The sequence below is a fragment of the Rhea pennata genome, chromosome 3 (genome assembly GCF_028389875.1).
Source record: "Rhea pennata isolate bPtePen1 chromosome 3, bPtePen1.pri, whole genome shotgun sequence".
In the NCBI taxonomy this organism is placed as follows: Eukaryota; Metazoa; Chordata; class Aves; order Rheiformes; family Rheidae; genus Rhea; species Rhea pennata.
The window spans coordinates 27,282,915-27,304,543 of record NC_084665.1 but is presented as its reverse complement, the minus strand read 5'-3'; the positions used below and the strand labels follow the sequence as shown (position 1 = coordinate 27,304,543).

Here is a 21,629-nt window from a genome sequence, read left to right as displayed (position 1 = left end):
CAATAACTGTTGCAACACACAATTAGACCTGTTAGTTGAAGGAAAAAACCTCCTTTCTCTTACTTCTGACAGAGAGAGGATTGCCTTGCAATGTTTTTATTCTTGAAGAGTACCGTTAACTTCAAAAAAAAAAAAAAAAAAAAAAAAAAAAAACAGTAGTCTGAAATAGGATTTTTTTTTTTGTTTTTTATACAATAAATTCCCTTTTTAGAAGCCTACTAAGGAAATGCCCACTGCTGGGCCATGGCTGATCACCACTCACATATGTCAATATAGCCATTGGGGGGGGCTGCACAGTAAATCAGGTTACTAGAAGATCTGCATTAAGACCACACTAGGTTAAGCTCCACATCGGAAACGGTTATCTTAAGCTCAGACAACTTTACTGATTTAATGGGCAGACCTAGAAACAGTGGTATTAGCAACACAGAGAAGTTGACAAAGAACTGTGGACAAAAACGTAAGATTCTTTCATAGCTAAAGAAAGTCGATTGTAAAGAAACCTGCATCTTCTAACTCCTCCTGAAGGCTTTGGTTTAACTAAACTGCAGTGAAGATGCTTACTAGCTTCAGTCAAATCCATGGATGTCCTCAAGTCAAGTTAGACTAGCTAGGAGATAAAATTATCAGCTGCTAAATAAACATTTTTCCCCAAAGTATTGTATGCCTCCATCATACTTGGAATTAGCTTGTTCTCACTCAGTTTTGGTACTTTTTTCAACAAGTTACAAATTGACTCTGCTCTGCATATTTTGCAAGAAGAGAGTCAGTTGAATGCAATATCCTGCACCACAAATGCTATTTATATACTACTCACTAATGATTACAGCAGTTTCTGCTAAGTCAAACAAACAAGGGTACATAAAGGATTTCTATAAATATGTTTTTATACATATCAAAGATATGTTTATAAACATAATAAATTCACATGTATAAACACTATAAACACAAATTAGTTTTCCCTGAAAACAAGGAAATGGGTTTCTTATTTGGAACATTAAAAAGTGGTTTACGGGGAACTGTGGATCCCTGCACACATTAAACGGTTAAACTTGACTCTCACAGCAGCATTCAATGAGATTCAGCAGCAGGATGTCAGAAGCGAGGATCTAGAACTGAGTGTGACTCCATTTCCTTCTTCTGCTTTTTCTTTTATATTAAAGCAGTCTGAGCATTAAAGACTTCGCTTTGGCCTCTTCTTCGTCTTCCTCTGGGCTTGTCGTCGGGATTTTCCCGGAAGCATGTAGCTTTTAGCACAAACGCTGCAGATGACAGGTCAGTTTTTCTCCAGCCCAAGCCGTTTGTACGCGCACATGCCAGCGCTTCCCTCAGTCTCCTCGGCGGATCACTCTAGACCACGCTCCCAGGCCCGGGGGAGGCACCCAAGGCGCGGCCCGCCGCGCGCGGCCGTTGGGGGGCGCCGCGCGCCGGTAACGGCCGCTCGCGGCCGTTGGGGGGCGCCGCGCGCCGGTAACGGCCGCTCGCGGCCGCGCGGCACCAACGGCTCCCGCGCGGCAGAGCGCAGCGCGGCAGCGGCGCTTTACGGGCGGGCCGTAGAGCGGCGCGGCGGCGGCATGGGGAAGCGCGGCGGCGGCGGGCGGGAGCTGCTCCGCACCCTGAGCAAGAAGCAGAAGCGGCACCTGCGGGAGTTCGGGGAGGAGCACCCCTTCCACGACAAGTGAGTGCTGCCGCCGCGGCCCCTCCGGCGCAGCGGGCCGTGTGGGTTGGGGCCGCTGATCCGACCTGGGCCCGGTCGCTGGGCTGGTCCGGCGTCCTCTAGGAGCTGCTCGCTTGCAGTGCAGCGCTGAGCCCTAGCCAGCCGGGGAGCAAGTTTCTGCACCTTACCTATGTAGCGATGGTCTGTCCCACCCAGGGCCCAGTATCTTTTTGAATAACGATTAAGGCTAGTTTTAATCCAGTTTGGACAGCGTCTTGCTTGCAGAACTGCTTTCCCAGCACTGGTTTGTTGATGCTGTATCCTCTTTTTGCTGCAGTGCATCTTTTTGCATTTCATGGATCAATACTTAGTGTTATATATAGGCTCTTGCTCTGCTTAGTTTTGTTATACAACAGTCTTGTTAGAAAATATGTTATGGAAATGTTATAGACAACTTTGTTAAAAGAACGTTTGAGGGCAGATTTGGTAACTAGATCACTGGGTCAGAAGAAACTGTTCTTCTTAATAATACTTGACCTTAAGTGCTGTTGACTGGATGCACTGCCTCGTCCAGTTGAATAATCACAACTGGCTCTGTTGAGGTTGGCCTTTCCTTTCTTCAGCCTTGCTTACCAACATAAAGTCATCTTATCTAAGCTAAATGGTCCTATTTGTTCCCCAGCTCCAGAGATCCCTTGCAACCTAACTTCTGTGTTCCTTTAAAAGTTTTGCTTCTGCCCTTTCCAGGTAGCTCTGGCTTGGCCTTTCTGGATGGCAGATCTTTTTTTTCCCCAGTCCTGTAGATGCTGAGTGTGCTGTAGGAAATTCCCTACCTCCTGAAGGGTTTTTTTCAGTTTTTATCTGTGTAACTGTATCCTTTTTAACACCTGGGCTTCTGATTAAAGCTCAAAATGGACTTAAAATGTTTTGCTTCTTGAACGGTTATAAGGTTTGGGTGTTTAGGCTTCACAATACAGAGAGTACCATCACCTGGGAGGGTAACCAAGTGCTGAGTCTGTTTTCTTAGTGGGCATGGGTGAAGCTTTGGTTTTAAGCTTTCACTAAGACTTGTACAACTCAACTATTTGCTTCCTCCTCTGTGTCATCTTTTTTTCTCCCACGTATATAGCACCATTGACAGAGTAAGATATTTCAGTGCTTTCTTTTCAGGGTTTCTGGAAGACCAGAAGCAACTCAAATATGTGATCTGGTAATATACTTTTGCTTCTTCCTCAATTCCATCTTTTCACTTCACTGAATGACAGTTAGCATTTCATGTTACAAGTTATTCAGACCAATTTATTTGTTACATTTAGAAAACCTGCCTTTAGGTGGATAAAATTTTTTTTTCTGTGTTGTTTCTTAGTTGTTTTGCGCAGGTTCTAACTCTAAACTGTGATACCATGACAGAGCAGAAGAAGCAAGAAGTAACACTGCTGATCTTGTTTTTTTGTGCATATTACTCAGTCACAGTGGAAAGTAAATTATGCTTTTAAGCTATTCAAAAATATTAATAAACTTTAGTTACAGAGACCCCCTTAGTGTTGCATGACTTGGAGGAAGAGTTGCTTTGTTCTCTGTTGAACAACAGGTTTATCTATTGAACCTGTTGAAATGTGTTAATGCTCACTGCTTCAGAGTGCCAGTGCTATACTTCTGTTTTAGGTCAAGATTTGTTACCCTCATTTATCATCAGACTAATTAACAAGCTGGAAGTTGTTAATTGACCTTGATTGAACTTTGAAGAGCTTCAAAATTTTGGCATGGAAAAACTAATTATTCCTGTTCATTTGTTTCTTTTAGCATTTTTTTTTAGTTGTATATGCTGATTTTTCTCTTTGGGATAAAAGGAACTAAGAAAGGAAGAAGTAGATGCTGCTTAGCTTATTCTCCTGGCTTTGCTATAATTTTGGCTATAAACCGACCCACCATTGTGCTGGTTTGTGTGGAGATTATATCTTCACAGCTGAGCCAAACCTGGCTGACTCCCTGGTGGATTCTGTTGATTGAAGGCTCTTTTGCTGACCTTGAGACAGATGCATTTTCAGCATGCTCTGTCTCCTGTTGCTAGTTCAGTACATATATTCTTCTACAATCTTTGCTCTGTGTGTGGTTTTCTTAGAATCCAGCAATGTTTTAGTAAACACTGTGGAGATCAGGTGAACTGACTCATCTGATACTGAAAGAGCTACGTTTTGTGCTGATCTATTTTGATGTGCTGACCTGAGTTAAATCAGTGCAGAACTAACTACTAGGGAGTCAATATTTTAAAAAATAGTAATTGAATTTCTTAAAAACAAGGGGAGAGGGGCATATTCTTGTATTCAGTAACCATTTTTGTTCATAGAGAAGTTTACCAACAAGACTTCATTGATATGAAATACAAATCTTTGTAAGGAACAAAAAATATCACAGCTGTAAGCTGTGTTTTTGCTAGTAGTTTGCTTATTTATCTTAACACTATGGTAATAGGAATGTATAGAATACTTGCTGAATAAGATCTTTAGAACTACATTGGAGATCTAGTTATATTTTTTTTTTTGTTTGTTTGTTTGTTTTTCGTTTTTTTTTTTTTGAAATTTGTATGTGCCTAAATCTATTAAGATACTTTCAAAACCTGAATGGAGGTGTCCAGTGTAACAAGTTGCATAAACGATATTTTTTGAGACTCACCATTACATCTGCATAAAGATAGGGTCAGAGAAGGTAAAACTTAACATGGGACCTAGTGTGTTGGGATACTCTCTGCCAGCAAATAGATTGTTACTGTTGTTGCTGCTACACTTCTGTTTTCATTTTCAGTCTGAGAATTCTGATAAATCAAGTACAGAAAGCGATTCGGAGACTGAACCTGAGCAGGTCTCAGTTTATCACAAATTACTGGCTACTTTGAAGACCTCTCCTGAGTCTGAGAGTGAAGATGATGATGAAGAAAGTGAATCAGAAGAAGCTGGGGAAAGTGAGACAGAAATGGACAGCGAAGAGTCCCAGGAGACTGGAGAAGCAGAAGGTGATAAAGAAGATGAAAATGATATACCAGACAAAGAAGAAGGTAATTTGTCTCTTCCTATGCATTGGTTAAAAAAAATGTATCAGAAACAAAGTTTGAATAACAGCTGTTTTAGCAAGGATCCTGGTTTAGACTGGCTTGTTGGCTGGGTGCTCTTCTGTTCTGGATAGACTGTTTCTCCACCACCTCTTTGTGGATGGGAGCAGCAGCTGCTGGAGGGTTTAGCAGGGGAGAGGGTAGTTCTCGTTTTCCAACAGACAGCCCACTGCTGCTCCCTCAGATGTTGTTTGTGTGGCAGCACAGGGGGAATCCACAAGGAGCAGGATACCAGGGGTTCTCACTCACTCACTGGGAAACACAAGCTGTTGTCTCACACAACATCTGGTTTGGCTACAGCCACAGAGAAGAAAGATTTGCCTCAGCAGGGGAAAGAATATTTAAATTAAAAGAAAACCACCTTCTCTACAAGGAGATTCCCACAATTTGTTCACAGACAGATGTGGCTGAGAAGAGTGAGCTTTTTATAGTTTTTAATTATTTAGGGTCTTTGGCAACTGAAACTCAACCTCCGAATAAGATATCTTTAAATTTTTTTCTCTAGGGCAGCACACCCCGTGTACTATGTGACATGTGGCAGGCGAGCCAAAAGTTTTGTTACGCAGTATCCATTTTTTTCTGTTTTTAGATAGAGTGTTGGGAGAAAAAAACATTAGTAACTCAAAATGAACACCCTAGCCACTCGGAGGGTAGCTACAGATAGTAACTCTTCCAGGAGAATATAACCCATTTCTCTTTCCAACAAATCACAGCTAAAGATACAGCAGAGCAGATGCTTGGCGAAGAGCAGGCTGATGGTACAGATATCTCTTGTGACCCCAGTCATGGAGTAATTGAGGAGTTTACTGATGTGAAACATGAATCTGAATTTAGCTTGGAAACCAATTTCATGGAAGAGGAGAGTGGAGACTGCAGTGCAGATGAGAGAAAGAGCAGTACTTCACAAGCCTTTTCAGAAGGTAAAACACAATATGTTTATGTTTAGTGATGTGCCTCTAAAGGAGCATCTGTAAATGTGTATAAATTGTCAAACTCTGTAATGATACACTATATAGCTTCTGATACATTATTCCTTGTGTTTCCTGCATGTGAGACAGTTACAAAAGGGACACTTAAAGCTAATGCGGTGGGTATTGCATTAGCCCGCTTACAGACCCCAAGCTGAACCACTTCTTTTCCAGAACTCTCGTTGACAAAAATCCTGGTGTGGTTCCTGTTACAATTTATAAAGCTGAAGTATCAGGAACTGGAAATGTGGGGTGAGAGAGTTATTACTGTTCTATTTCTTTAATACTGCCTAAGAAAGCTAGTGTAATATAAAGGGCCCTGCAAGACTGTACTTGATTGTGGAAGATATTCTTGGCGTAGACAGTGCAGGAAGTGGTCACAAGGTTGACCTGTGAGGGCATTCTTCACAACTCGATGGAGTTAAAGGGGAGACTCTGGGAAGCTTGGGCAGCCACAGTAATTTAGACAGATGCTTGGGGCTCTCTGAATTATGAAGGTGGTGCGGAGGAGTCTGACCACACCAGGAGCGGAAAGGCACAAGGCACCGGTAACACATCTGTGTGGTATCTCTTAAGGGTGTAGCCCAGAATCTCACTGAATGCTGCAGTGTGCTCATGGGGGCAATCTGAGCCCCAGTGTTGGAGTTGTCCCCCCACCATGTGTAGTACAAATAGCTGTGCACCCTGGTGTGTGATTTTCTGTGGTACACCACACATTGGCACTTGCAGAGCTTCTATTCGTATTTTATGCTCTGTGGTTTTAATATCAGATGGCATAATTTGAGAGGAATATGTTTGTAGCATCCCTAGTGATGCTGGCTTGTCATCTTAGAGCAGCAGCTGACATTAGATCTGGGAGGCCGCCTGGCTGATACATGAAATGTGTGGAAGCATCAAAGGGCCATGTGATAGAAAAAACAGCTCATTCTTGTTACCATGAGAATATTACTTATGCTATTGGCATTGCATTTTAATGAGAACCACAGCTCTCCAAATGCATGCCAAGTATCATAACAGCTTTGTTCAGCCTGTAAATGATGCGCTGCTTTTCAGTGGGTTAATGTAGCTTGCAAGTGTCTTTATAATCTGTTCCAGAAAATGAACAAAATAGCAGAGAGGTGATAAACTTCTCTCATCCTAGGGTCACTAAAATTCCAGATAATGCTTCACATTATTTGTTTTACTTTATCTGACTAATGCTGGCATCAGTAAAACTCATTGAAGAGAGAGCCTATGTTATAATTAAATGATATCTCATTTATTTGCTAATCATGATGCTGTTGAAAATATCTTCCCAGGAATGCAAATGTCTTGACATGGGTTAGATGCCAGGTATTAGTGTTCTCTTACTACTTTTCTTTATGCAGTGTGTTGCTCTTCTTAGCTATCAATACACAGGGCTTGTTTTTCAAAATTAGCTTTGTATATGACTTGTGCATGCCAGTGTCTTTGAACATGTGATTTTACAGTTCTATGCCTTTGTTGGTCTTCTCTTCCTTCTCTAAAAAGGAAATGCTGATTAAATAAATCAGACTTTTGCTCAGTTCTAGGAATTCCTGCCTCCCTTCCCTCAGCCCCCTCCCCTAATCTTTATTTGTTTTATCACAAACTATTCATATCCCTGGCCAAAACTTCTAAGCCATAGGCAGAACTCCTTATAAATTAAAAAGGACACTAAGCTCACAGAGGTCTCTACTATTGACAGCTTATTTCACCAGCAAAGGATGGAGATGCTAATTGACATTCATCAGTTTCAGAGCTTAAGACAGAAAATTGCCATGGTCTTTCCAATACATACTGTTAAAACAGTCTTTCTGACTATATACTGCTTTTCTGTCCAACACTTGTTTTGTGATTGAAAGTTCTAGTACTTCCAGAAGTGCATCTTAAAAAAAAAAAAAGAAAAAAAAAGAGAGAGAGAAGAAGAAGAAAAAAAGCAGTCTGTCAGATCTGTTCTCTGCTTTTGTAGAGAGAATTTGACATCCTGTCTCTGTCTCCAAGTGCTTTGAAATAACTAGTTTTAACAGCGATGTTGGCTAGCAGAGAAATTGTTTATCTCCTTTACAAATCCATTCTGAAACTCAGTCATAGTATCAGCTACAATAGTTCTGGGGTTTTTTTTTGTTTTGAACAGATCCCTTTAAACAACACATGGACAAAGAAATGGAGGAAAAAGAAATTGAAAAAATGTCTTCGCTTTCTAAATCTTCAAGTCAAATGAAGGTAATTGTGTTCTGTAGCTATCCAGAGTTCCTAAAGATTCAGAGATTAGAACAACTTTTTGTGCAAGTCAAGTAGATTCCTAATTATTAGGAATCTATTGGCATTGGAATTGCCAAGGTTTTGTCAGATTATGTTGTTGCTGAAGTATGTTCTTCTTTGCTCAGCACTAAGCTAGAGTTGAAATCTAAAGTCAGCTCTAATGTAGGCATGAAGTGACACATCTGAGAAACTTAGGTTTATAGTGTTATCTGTAACCCTGAAACCACAGGTATTGCTCTTGACACTAGGTGGAAACAGGTTACTTTGAAGGGCAACAGCACAATACTAGGAACTTGATCGGGGGCTGATACTAGCTCTACAAAGCTTGATACATTTGACTTTTTTTTTCTCTTAGTGGCCGAGGCTGGGCCAGTTAACTTTTTCTTCCACTTTGGAGAAACATGAAATCTTGAAACCAGACAAAGAAGTTGATATGAAACGGCTTCATCTTCACAAGCCTTTGGAAGTCACTTGGCCAAAAGTGAACAAACAGTTGCTCTCCTCAGTGAACAAACGAAGTGATCCCTGTTTTACTCCACTACAAAGAGAGCTCTTCTGTATCATGAATACATACAGGGACTTGTTCTATCCAGAAAGAACTGCTTTAACAAATGGAGAAGAAATCCAGCTTGTTTATTGCTTGCACACACTGAACCATGTCCTGAAGGCAAATGCCCAGGTGCTTAGCAATAATGCTAAACGAAGAGACCAAAAGCCGGGGATTGATAACGATGACTACAGAGATCAAGGGCTCACTAGACCTAAGGTAAGAGAACTTAATCTATGTGATTTTCCCCCCTGCCCTAGGTGTTTGGTCAGGCCACATAAATATCTTGGAGTCTTGCTGTGAAATATTTCCACTTTTGCTCTGTCATATGACGTGTTCCCAGGCATGTGCCTTTGCATATCCCTTGGTCATGCCTGGAAGTTGTCTGTGATGGGCCAGGGCAAATATTCTGTTAGAAGTGGTATTAGCCTGTTTGTCAGTCAACCTGTGTTGAGCTGTGAGGTTGGCTTGTCTTTCTCCTTGTTCTTGTATTGCTACAGATTGACCTGTTGCGTTTTCCTGCTTCCATTTCTAAACCTGTGAGTACTGAAAGGGCCTCCACATTTATCTTCAGTGTCAGTGCCAGTAGTAGAGGCTGTCACCCAATGCAGGATGTCCCAGAGGGTTGCTTTTTGTCATTATCCACTTGTAAGGACTGTTTTTTAGAGCCACTGCCTTCTGCCAAAGCTCAGCTAGTTCTTTCTACTTTCCCTTTGTCCCAGCAGGTCATGCTTTGCTGCAGGCACTCCTTTTTAGGGCAGCATCAATTGCTGGAAGACTGTCCTTTGCTGTTATTGCATGATGATGACTGTAGGATAGAGAGCACTGCTAAAAGCACCATTTTGATGGAGTACATGTCATTAATCCACAGTGTCCTCTAGTTGATAAGCAAGTAGATTCAGTTTGGGCTAGCCTGAAACTGTCCAACAGGTAGCTTGACATTACCTGTGACAAAGTTGGGTTTCAGTATTTCCTGCACCTCTGGCAAATGCTTGCGTTTTGTTTCTGTGTTAACTTCCCAGTTAGTCTCCACAAAGCACTTTGGGCTCCTAAGCACGTGGCAACAGCTATTGATATGACAATGTATTGTGGAAGCTGATAGAGCTGAGTGACTGACAGTGCTCTTACTTGCTTATGTAAGCAGCACAGGAGGATATGCTTAGCTCTAAATGCCTGGTGATGGTGCCCTATATGTGAGCCGGAGAATCGGACTGAGCTGCTGACAAGTACGTGTTCCTGCACGTTCTGCATCCCAGTGCATTCTCCCTCCTTACTGAATGACCTAATTTTGCTTGTTCTGCTTCCGCTTGGACCCTCTCTGCCCCTCCTCCAAGAAGTTCATTGGAGGCATACCATGACGGAGCCCAAAGCTAGGGGTGTATTTCAATATAGAAGTGCATGCTTTTACTGTATGGCACAGATCTATCTGTCTGGATCAGGTTTTTGTCATGTAGGCATAGTTGGCTGGTGATTTTTTCAGAGGAAAGGGACTGTTATTTCCTTTTGATTGTCAGGAGGCCAAACAGGGGCAGGTCTGTGTCAAAATAATTACTTAGCATAGTCAAATGTGGATGTTTGTATTTTATGGGCTGTTCTGTTGTAACAGTGTTGGTCTGCACAGGTACTTATGGTGGTGCCCTTCCGGGAATGTGCTTTGCGAATTGTGCACATTTTCATCAGTCTTCTTGAAGTGAACAATGAAAGGAAAATAGATGTAAGTAACAAAAAGCGCTTCAAAGGGGAGTTTGGCTCTGACCCAGAAGAGAAGCCCCCCAATCTGAAAAGACCAGAAGATTATGAAGCTGTCTTTGCTGGCAACATTGATGACCATTTCAGAATCGGTAAAGACTTATTAAACAAATCGTCTTTCACTTGTTTAGACTACTTCTGACTTCTTTACTAGTTCTTCCTAGATGGCTGAAAGCCATCAGGGCTGGAAATTCAGATGAGACTCTAGGCTCTGATTTATCCCTTTTTTCTGGATTGGCAACTTGAATATTTCTGAAAATCTTGTCTGCCTTGCCAAAACTTAAAAAGAAGAGCAAACATGAAAGTAATGATTTTTCACATCAAGTTCAGGGTCACTTAAAAATCCAGTGATTGCATGAGTTGTGGGCAATCATGCCACTATAATTTCAACAGGATAGTCTTGATTATGCAACAAGCTTTTACATTATTTAAAAAAACCCTCTCAAATCAAATGAATTTGTTCACAATTTATCATATAATCAGTAAAGCTGGAACAAAATTTGAAGTTTGATACTGAACAATTTTCACTGTATTGCCCGTGGTTTTTCTACAGGCAAAGGGAGAGCCAGCAAGTAGGACTGTTGGATGGGTAGCAAATTTAAGAGTATTCTATAATACTGTAATTTCATGCTGGTTTGGTAACTCAGTATGCAGAGAATTAGCTAGCGGCTTTGTTGCTGGAGCTGCCACAATGAATAAGCAATTCTTCTAACTTCTCTTGACAGATAAGAGGCTCTTGAAATTATTGCCCCTTGAAAGTTGAATTGGCATCCCAAGAGATTTAATGATATAGTGGAGGATGCAAGCAGTTCCCACTCAGTCTTTCTTCCTTTCCCAGTGAATATCTGTCTTGCTGAGACCATCTTACTTTCTGTAGCAAAATAACTTTTAATCCCTTCCCATTGCACAGTCTGCTTGATCCATTTATTAGGTGTGAAAAAATGCTTGAAGAAACTTTCAGTGCTGTTTCTTGCAGAAGCAAGTCATAGAAGCAGCCTAATTATTCTTTCTTATTGTGCCTCTCACTTACTTCAGCACTAAAAGCTAATTTAAAGTGCATTCCTTATGCCCTTCAAATGACCGTACTAAAAATCTTAAACCAAAAAAAAACTTGTTAAATTTAAACTCTGTATTTGCTGACATGATCTGCAGCCAGTGGTATCTTCTTGGAAATTGAGGCAGTTGTGACAGTTTCTTAAAATGTTTATCACCGGGTTAAATAAGATAGGAGAGGTTGCTATTGATGTCTGTATGAAATTCTTAAAACTGCCTTCAGTTGTGCACTTGATAGCTGGTTCCACACAGACAGTGGAGAGAAGTTAGAGATACCTATGCCGGGCAGATTGTAGTGGGTTGTTCGAATATAATCCAAACACATGGATTTTAAGAAAACCCTGGATCCAGCAATTTTGCCATATAGTCATGGCAGAGGTAATGAATTCCCTTTCTTTTTCTGTTTTTTTCTTTAACATAAGAGATGACACATAAGCTGGTTTGACCTGCATACAGTATCATTCAGCATGAGAAGCAATACCTTTCCTGGCATCACATTTCCTGAGAGAGTGCAAGTTCTTATGCTTTCAGTCTTTGTAATGTGAAGAACCTCTTCCTTTGCATTTTTTTAACAACTCTTGTGGCCCTGTGAATGAAATCAATTTGTTTTCAAGAGATCTTCACTGAATCTTCCATGACAGATTAAGATGGCAAAGATCAAAGCCCAGAAATCAAGATGGAACAATTAATCATTTCTGGGTTTTGTGTGTGTGTGCATGTATGTGTGTGTTGCTACATCTTCAACCTGCCTTTTTTTCCCCCTCCCCCCCCCCTTCAGCTGAAAGTCAAGAAAAATCTGTTTCATTTCAGAAAAGTGCTACTGAAAGAGTTTGCTGAACTTCATGAAAATCTGCCGAATGCTTGTCAAATGGAATAACATAGGGATGGAGTGTGGGGGAATGGGGAAGAAGGGAGGATTTTGCACATTTTCAGCAAAATAAGAGTTCTGGCTAGATTGGTTTTGCAATACTGTTAGTATGTGTGATGGGAGAGGAAATACAGGGCATTACAGTTCTAGAAGCCTCTGGAAGAGATTAAGTTGATGACTGACCTTGACTAAAACAATGTTTTTTGCTTTTATTGGACAGGTGTTGCGATTCTTCAAAAGAGTATGAGGTTGTACGCACCATTTTACTCATCAGATATCATCATTGCCTCTCCCCTGGGTATGAGGACTATTATTGGCGCAGAGGGGGAGAAGAAGAGAGATTTTGATTTTCTGTCATCAATAGAAATTCTCATAATTGATCAGGCAGATATTTACCTGATGCAGAATTGGGAACATGTTCTGGTGGGTTTTTCCTGTGTATTATTTTTGTTTTACTGTGTCTTGTTATTCTGATGCAACCTTTTTCTAGCAATGAACAGTATAGGTATTTTCTTGTTGATGGTCTTTCAGGTACAAATGCTTCCCTTCCCTCCCTTCAACCTGGTGTTTTTTCATGCAAAGAGTAATCTACGTGCATGTTTTGGTAGTATTCACCAGCTGTACTCTGTAAATCTTAGTATTTGGTGCTTCAGTGGCATATTTCATCAGAGATTTCTTTTTAGATAGTTTTAATTATCTTGCAGGATGAGATAATGATGATTCCTTTAATCACATCTGGGAGAAAATATGCCAGTTGTCTGACTGCCCTGTGTCTCAGTTATACTGCAGCCGCATGAGGAATTTGTACAGCCTAATTTAGGCCGCTCCAGTAGGCGACAGGAGCTGTTGCTTGCCTCTGACTACAGAGGGATATTGAGCATTAGTCATGTCCTAACTTAAGCAGTATGAAAACTTTTCTGTATGCATAATGAAAATACAGTCTGAAGATTTGGATACTCTGGAGCAGAATTCACATTCTTGACTCCTGGTTAATAATAATTTCCAAAGATAAAAGGCTTCTTTTCACAAAGCACCCCTGAGGGTACCAGGGCTGGGCACTTTGAGAGCATGATATTACTGCATGTCTTGAATGAGTCCAGAAGGTGTTTTGTTTCCTGGAGAGTCCAAGGAAGGGTATATGAGCCTGCTTGATATCTGAAGAACATGTCCTTATTTCCTTTTTTCCTTTGGGTGCAAATGTCTGCCACACAGCAGCTTAAACAGCAGTGAGCCCAAAAAGCAGTGAATTTCTTCACTTGTACCTAAGTTTTGCCCGAGTGCAGTGAGAAGTGTACTTGAACTTTCCTGAATAGGCGTGAGGTTTCCGAGCTAGTCTTGAATACAAACAAAAAACCCACTATACGTGCCCTGTGTGAGAAAATTGGAAGCTAAGACCGTACTGTAACGGCTGACCAAAGAGGTGGTATTTAAGTTCTGTAGAATGAGATCAAGTAAATTAACTGACTGCAGCAAGAGTAATTTCAGTCATGTCATGAGAGGTCGCTACCGTGTTATGTTCTGTGCTGTTTTGCTCATCCCTGCCTGCTTTTATGCTGCAGTTAAGGCTCTTGCAGTGTGGGTGCAATGGTATCAGCTTGTACTGGTGTGTTTCCATTTGTGTAGCACCTGATGAAGCACATTAACCTCCTGCCTTTGGATTCCCACGGAGTAGACTTCTCCCGAGTGCGTATGCTGAATCTCAATAACTGGTCCAAGTACTACCGTCAAACGCTGCTGTTTAGTGCTCTTCAAGATCCTCAGATTAACTCCATCTTCAACAAGCAGTGCTTCAATTACATGGGGCAAGTAAGTTCATGTATAAGTTCATGTATAGGCTGAAGGCTTTCCTTTAAATGATGCTGTAGTGCAGGGGAGAGGAGTAGAAAACCCAACATGTGGAAGCATTCCATGTTCACTTGTACAAAGACTTTCACTTTCTGTGTGCCTGAGGTTGTGTTATCCAAGTATGTCGGTTCGAATCTCCATGATGATGCACAACAATTTCTGATGCTCTGCCAAAAGTATAAAGAGCTACTATTTTTGTAACAGTACTTACTTGATCCTTTTGTTTCACGAATAACAGTCGTATGTCAGAAATTAGGTTTTATTTGTTGTTAATTTTACACACACGAATTTTCTTGTTTTATTTATTTTTATTGTTAAGTGAATGGTTTTCTTCCTTCCTTTATTTTCTAATATCAAAAAGGAAACAAACACTTGTTGCATCTGAGAGAAATAGGAAAAGTGAAAACCTGAGTTTTCTCTCTCAAATACATGAAAGGCAGAACATAAGCAGTAGTCATGTATATTTAACAGATGTATTATGTGTATATGTGTGAACGTAGTTTTGGTTTTTTTTTAAAAAAACAGCCTTGTTTGTTGCCTGAAGATATAAGTGATTAGCAGAAAGCTGACCTGAATGTGGATGCCTTTTAAAGCAGTATTTACTGCTTCCTCAAGTATCCTATTTTCTTCTTGCAGGTAGCTGTCCGGAACATACCGCAGATTGGCTCCATTAGCCATGTTGTGGTACAGCTTCCTCATGTTTTTCGGAGGCTGGAAGCTGAAAATTTAACTTCTGTAATAGATACAAGGTACTGTGTGTTGCACACTGTTTTACTGTGCCTCAGTGACTGCAAATTCAGAAGTGCTTAGCTAGTTGAACATACTGCCTCCTGCAGAGTACAAAGGCAAAGTGATTTCAGAACGGAACTGTGCTCTCATTAGTCTTCAGGTATGGGTTAGTGCCTCGTAGGGGAGAGTTCTGGTGGAGGAGAATACTGCCTTCATGCCAGAGGCACTGGAGAATAAAGACTGGGGAAAGAAATAGCAGTCTCTTTCATATCTTTGTAGTTCCTTTACCTTTACAAGCATAGAAATCCTAAGAAGTTAAAGTAGCAAAACCTGGTCAAGAAAATCTTCAGTGGCTGCTTGTGTCTGGTATTTCTCTTTGGTGAGATCATGTCAGTATTGGAAAGCTGAGTGTTAATTCTGGATAAAACATATATGTGTTTTTATCTCAGGTTTCAGTTCTTCATTGACAAAGTTTTGCCTGAGTACCGTGATGCCATCATGTCACACACTCTCATATACGTTCCATCCTATTTTGACTATGTACGTCTTCGAAATTACTTCAAGAAAGAGGATTTGAATTTTGTCCACATTTGCGAATACACCAAAAAGGCTGGCATCTGCAGAGCAAGACGTTTCTTCCTCAAGGGAGAAAAGCAGTTTTTACTGCTTACTGAGCGCTTCCACTTTTACAAAAGGTGAACTGTGGGCTGAGTTTTCCTCTGAGATGCACATGCTGTTTTGAAGGTAGAGCCTGATGTTAGTCATAGATGGGCTATATTGCTCTCTGAACCAGTTGGATCTCTCTGGGGACTTTGACTGAAGTAAGAACTCTTCTGATTTTATGTATTTTTATATATATATTTATATATATGTATATACAAATATATGCATACATATGTATGTATATGTATATATATAAAATATATGAATATAAATATATATATATATAAACATTGTCAGCAGCCCCTTGCAGAACTTCTAATATATTGATATGTGTAGGGCTTTATTCAGGAAGATAAATACTGCCAAGTTCCACTGATGTCAAGAGAGTACAGTCTGTCCTGCAAAATGATATTCATTGTGCCTTTTATTAATGTTCATCTGTGCCACAATAATTGCACAATATCTCAAAAAGGGATATGGAATTAGTTCCATAATATGACACAGCAAGCCAATACAACTTGGAAAATTTGCTACAGCCTGACTGGAGCTATTTGAAAGTTCCTAACTGAACAGTTTTTTTTTCTATTAGCTTATATTTTTTGTCAGATATGGAATGTTTGATAAGCCTCAACCTGATCAGGCTTCACTGTGTTATAGTTTAAGCCAAAGAGGCTGAATTCTGTAGAAACTGGTTGTGCTGTGTACTTTAGAGAAAGTCTCTGTGCCTGGCGGCATTAGAGCTCTTAATTCTGCATCTGTGGCAAATCTTATTCTTCTGTCTATGAGGCAGAATTTGTCAAGCTGAGCTAATTACTCTAATGTGCACAGAAAATGATGGAAATTATGAGATCTGAGATAAGATTGATTGTTTTAACATGCATATTTTGTTGAAATTAGCAGTACAAAACATGATTTGTTTGTCTTTCCTGCTACAGGTACACAATAAAAGGCATTAGGAACCTCATCTTCTATGAGTTACCAACCTATTCTCACTTCTACAGTGAGATTTGTAATATGATGAAGGCCACAGACAGTGGAATGGATGCCACTTGGACCTGTACTGTCCTCTACTCCAAGTATGATGCTCAAAAATTGGCTGCTATTGTTGGCATAGATCGCACAGCTCAAATGCTACAGTCCAAGAAAAATGTGCACCTCTTCATTACAGGAGAAAATGAATAAGCAATATTGCAAACTGTAGAGCATTGGATGAACCTGGATTTTGCTCCGTTACTCCTGGATAATGCACCTTCTGATGTTGCTTTTTAACTGAGTGTTAAATTTTTTACTCCTTTTAGTAAATATCTTGTTGAAATGATTCTTTATAGTATTAAATTTTATACTTCAGTTCTCCTTTCAGTCTAGCAAGGAAAGGGAAGATGCCATTCAACAAAGCAGGAGGTGTCTGGTTTCTTCTGTGTATAAACAACATCAATCCGAAATTACTCTTCACTGGCTACTTTACTCTTCATTGTATGTTGAAAAAAGCTCGCTGTTCAGTAAAGATCTGCAGTGTTAAAATACCTTCTGATTTGGTTGTTCCACTTCATTTTCAGGTATAGCAAACTCACCTCCTTTCCTCAAAGGCACCTTTTAATCTAGGGAAAAATATGCCCACTTACTGAGTCAGTAGTTATTATGTAAGGGAGATGTAGGTAAAGCCTCAGCAACCCACACGTATTGTTGAATGGGTGGTTTAATTTGCCTCAACTTGACTGATAAATCAATGCTGGAGTGTGAACTGTGGTTTTGCATGTTCCCTGAGTGGCCTAAATATATCTGCCTACTATTTACAGTACTTGTTTCAGTCCCACTGGCTGGTTAGTATTAGTGGTGATGGATTTTTCCAAAGGGGTTGGGAAATGGGTTAAACTTGACAGGCAAAGGAGCCTAGGCTTACCTAGCCTTAGGATTATCAAGGTAATTCTGTCCAATGCAAAACTGTGGTGCAGTTGCAAATACCTGTTATCTCCTCAGATACCTGTAGTGGAGTGAGGTCTCTCTCTCTCTCTCTCTCTCTCTCTCTCTCTCTCTCTCTCTCTCTCTCTCTCTCTAATCTACTGCTTGTGGAGAGCATGAAAATGTCACTGTGCTGTCTCTGTTCTTCTCCTAAGAAGCTAAGTGTCATTTAAAAAGAGATCAAAGTAGAGATTAGTTTCTGTAAGCATGTGCTAGAACTGCTGGAGGACGGTTCTGCGGAGGGGGCTGGTGAGCCTTATGTGAGTCCAAATGCAAGAAGGAAGTATCTCTGCTGGGATAAGCTTTGAGGAAATTCTTACCTAGTAGGGGGCTTGAGAAAGTACACCAAAGGGAAATAAACTCCTCAAGTAAATGCACAAGCACATAACTTTAGCCATTTATTTTTTTTAATCCTCTTCATGTATTGTGTGTTTCTCAGAGAGTGTGAATTCATATGGTAATTGCACTCTTCTACTGATTTGATGTGCAAATTCATGTAGTTCCTTGCTTTCTGTTTTAAGTAGATGATGATGTCTGTTATTTTTAAGCACCTCTGTTATATGCACAAGAATTAAAAGCTAGCCAAGGCAAAGTTCTCTTTTTGAACATCTGACATACAGCAGAGGCAGCAGGAGCAGCAGACAAGGATTTTCTTGTATGGCAAAGGCTTGATGTGGAAGAACTGTGGATGTGTGTGTAAAAGCAGACACACAAAATAGGATTAAGGATTTGTCTTCCCACACCGGATGCGCTTATCACGGATGAATAGCGGCTGACCTCTGAAAAAGCTAAAGTGGGATAGCTACTTAGGGAGATAAAACGATGCAGTGCAGCTACTGTTTAAAGAGATAGCAAGAGTATTGTGCAAGTTGTTGGCCCACTTGATAGAGGGACTGTGCTATGAACTGGATATAGGATTTGGTCTTGGTTAAAATTTCTTTCCCTCCTTTACATTCTTTCTTTTTTTCTTCTTTTTTAAAATCCCTGCTGGAGTTCACAGTGAGACCCTGCAGAGATGCATGTTGGCAGCAAGGGCTGCAGCGCTGGTGTGGGAATGTGTGGCTGAGGACAGCGGGATGAGGTGGGAGCTCTCTAGGTTGGTATTGCTAACGCTGCTCTGCATCTTTAAACTGTCCCCCCACCATGGCTCTCTGACAGCTTGTATCATCTGCAAAGAACGGAGAGCTCCCCTGTGGGAAACGAGTTGGCTGCGTTGCCTCGTGTCAGGGCTGCTTGAGGGGAGAGGTACGGTGTGGTCTCTGCTCTACAGTTACTTTGATATCAACACCATCAAAGCAATGATCTATGAACTGAGCTGGCAATACTTTATTTAGCAGTAGATCCAAAGATAGTGAGTTACCATTGGGTGGCTAGAGCTGAGGTCAAAAAATGGCCCATCTTGGAAGCTGGTTCACTGATACCAGCCCTTCATGTGCTCGACGAAATGCTCGCTCTAACTGTAGTTTACTTAAGTAGTCACGTAAGTGTTATAATATTAAGTGTTTTCCTGACAGTAATGCGGCTTTCAGAGAGGTGGCTTCTGAAATGCAATAGAACTGGTATTAATGAGTCAGCCCATCTGCCTCTCTTCCTTCTTGTGTTACCTTGTAACCAGTGTTAAAACTGTAATATGTACATCTAGGTTGCCTTTCTTCTTAATTGTGTAACACTTTAAAAATAATTTCGAGTTGTGATGCAACTGGAGTAAGAAAATGAACTAGTGAGTGCAATATTTTACTTACCCTTGCTTGATGACTTGTAAAAAACTTGCCATGCTAAAATTACAAGTTGGATAAGGGCACTTATATTGAGTAGTTCCTCTTGTCTTGAGGAGTCAAAAAAATTAAAGCAGAATCTTGTTCATTTTGACTTTATTACCATACTTTTAAGGAGATGCTGATTTTTTTAAGATACATTCTTTTCCTCAGTAATTCAAGAGGCTCTCTGAGTATTAAAAATAGAATTCTGTATTCTTTTTTATTTGTGAAAAGCATTGTATCCCAGTGTGAGAGAGTTAACTTTCTGGCATCAGACAAAAGGATTTCCTGACACCAGCTGCTAATCCAGCAGTGGTGAAGATTTGCATTAGTAGCTAGCTTTTGGAAATTCAAACTCAAGGGTAAAACTAAATCTGGATTAAGATATGAAACAAGAATTCCTTTTCAGCATCTCCTGTCTCTCAGGAAACCATAATAATTGCTGACCAAACTAAAGATATGTTTAAATACCAAAGGAGTACTGTTCTTTCAGTTAAAGAGTTATAATAGATTCTTTTTTTTTCACTAGTAAAACCTAATCAGGGCAATAGTTTGTCATGCTTTGTTGATCTTTTCAAAGATGACAAAAAGACAGCATATTTTCTTGGGCAAATGCTGTTGTAGGATACTTTCTCTGAGTGAATTATTATGGAGGAGGGAGCAAAAGGTGACTTTGGGATGGTCTGTCCACAGAGCTGGGAAAGGGCCTCCTGAGCGGAGGAAGAGTATTAGAGTTTCGTAGCAGTCATTTGGAGACAGAGGGCAAATCCGGTGCGATAAAACTGGAGCATCCTTGTTAACAGCAGTGGAATTAATCATTTTACAGTCTCTCTCACACATACTGCCAGAATTTTTAAGCTTTGCATTAGTCATGCTCTTGTGGCCTCAACTCCAGAAGTTCATGTCTGGGGTTTTTCTTATTTGGACTCAGTATGCAACCACACCTGATGGAGCGGTTTGCTTTCAGCAGGATTTTCAGAAAGCCTTTCAGAAAGTTGCACTGCGTAAGCGGGGCAGCCCCTTGCTGTTGCCCCAGTGTCTTGGTGCTGGCCTGAAGACCTGCAACAGGCCTGCAAAGGCTACGAAGAGAAGGACAATTCCTTCGTGGTCTGTTCAAATTGCTCCCTTGAAGTATGCAGTAGGAGGAAGCAGACACCCTGGGAAAAGTAACTGGGGAAGGTTTCATCTCTTCCACCCCTGTGGAGATCCCAGATGGCAGCTTTTCCCATAGAGAAGGTGAGATGCTGGTACGCAGGCAGGCCCCCCAGTGCTGGCAGACCCGTGCCAGGCAACAGCCTAGGGACTAACAGGACTAGGAAGGCACAAAGCCAGAAGAAACTTCTGCCAGACACTGCATACTATGCCTCAATATTTCGTATAATTGTGGTGCAACCCTCATCCTGGTCAACAAGATACTTTTGCCCACGTTAGGTCCAAAAATACTCATTCCCTGTGGCTTTAAATCTTTGCCTTCTGTGCTGAGCTTGACACCAAAAGGCAACTAGCACAGGGGTGGTTACCTGTTAGCTTCATCTGTGGGGTGAAGGGGTTTCTTGCAGCTGCACTCTGGGATTTGGACTGAGACCACCACCTCAAAAGGATAAATATCTAACATTTCAGGAGCTACTGTGGACCAGCTACCTGATGTGGAGAGATTAAAATGGTCATAGTACTGAGTGGTGGTCAAGAAACAAATATTTAATTATGTAAAAAAGATGCAGAAGCCTTCAATAAGGGACATGACAAGAAATCAAGGTAGGATACAGGGGAAAAGCAATATATATGGGACAAAATTAAGTAACCTTAGAGCAGCTGACAGCATAATTTTATCACTGCAGCTGAAAGCAGAAATTTGGTGTTAGACTTTACTGTGATTTTGCTGTTTTATCTGAAAATCTTGCATTCTCCATGTGGCATTACAGTTCCTGGTTCAAACCCTTGCCATTGACACTAGCATAAATCTAGAGAGATGTTGCTGGAGTTGCTAAAACTGAGTATTATCAGAATGTCGTAAGCTCTATTATTAGTCCCTCCTTTGCACTCTTATAAAAGGAGAATTTGGTAGCAGGGGCCCTAATTGAAAAACTGTTGCCAGTACCTTATTATTACTAGGTATTAGGCAGTAATCTCCATGTTATTTCCTTGTCTTGGGTGTCAAATTTCAAGAGTTCCTTGCCATTTAATTAAGAGGTTAGAAAAGAATGAATATTTAGCTCTAACTGTGCATTTTTTTTTAATCAAAGCAGGAAAAGCTGAATCAATTTTGTATCAAGTCATGAGCACAGGCTTAAAATGGATAAATAAGAGCCAGTTAATAAATTTATTTGCATTTTTACAAAGCCTTTGAGAAGAAGATCCTCCTTCAAAGGCTTCTGAAGAAACTAAGCATTGAGTGAGCATCATAGCAGATCATCACAGAAAAAGGTTAAGAGTAGGTTATTTCAGTGCTAACTCCTCTACTGACCA

At 40.6% G+C, this 21,629-nt stretch overlaps 1 protein-coding gene across 1 annotated transcript; it reads left to right on the top strand.

Annotated features, from left to right (window-relative positions):
- The first annotated feature begins 1,558 nt into the window (after positions 1 to 1,558).
- UTP25 (UTP25 small subunit processome component) lies at positions 1,559 to 16,970 on the top strand. Its single transcript, XM_062573585.1, has 12 exons — positions 1,559 to 1,678; positions 2,828 to 2,867; positions 4,460 to 4,709; positions 5,477 to 5,683; positions 7,866 to 7,954; positions 8,349 to 8,759; positions 10,162 to 10,381; positions 12,431 to 12,633; positions 13,834 to 14,016; positions 14,692 to 14,804; positions 15,234 to 15,479; positions 16,383 to 16,970. The coding sequence occupies exons 1-12, from the start codon at positions 1,575 to 1,577 to the stop codon at positions 16,627 to 16,629; spliced, it is 2,313 nt and encodes a 770-aa protein (XP_062429569.1). The 5' UTR covers positions 1,559 to 1,574; the 3' UTR covers positions 16,630 to 16,970.
- Positions 16,971 to 21,629: the final 4,659 nt, after the last annotated feature.

Coding starts and splice junctions, on each gene's coding strand:
- UTP25 (XM_062573585.1), top strand. CDS start 1,575: ATGGGGAAGCGCGGCGGCGGCGGGCGGGAGCTGCTCCGCACCCTGAGC. Junction 7,955..8,348: donor AATCTTCAAGTCAAATGAAG/GTAATTGTGTTC, acceptor TTTTTCTCTTAG/TGGCCGAGGCTGGGCCAGTT. Junction 14,805..15,233: donor ACTTCTGTAATAGATACAAG/GTACTGTGTGTT, acceptor TTTTTATCTCAG/GTTTCAGTTCTTCATTGACA.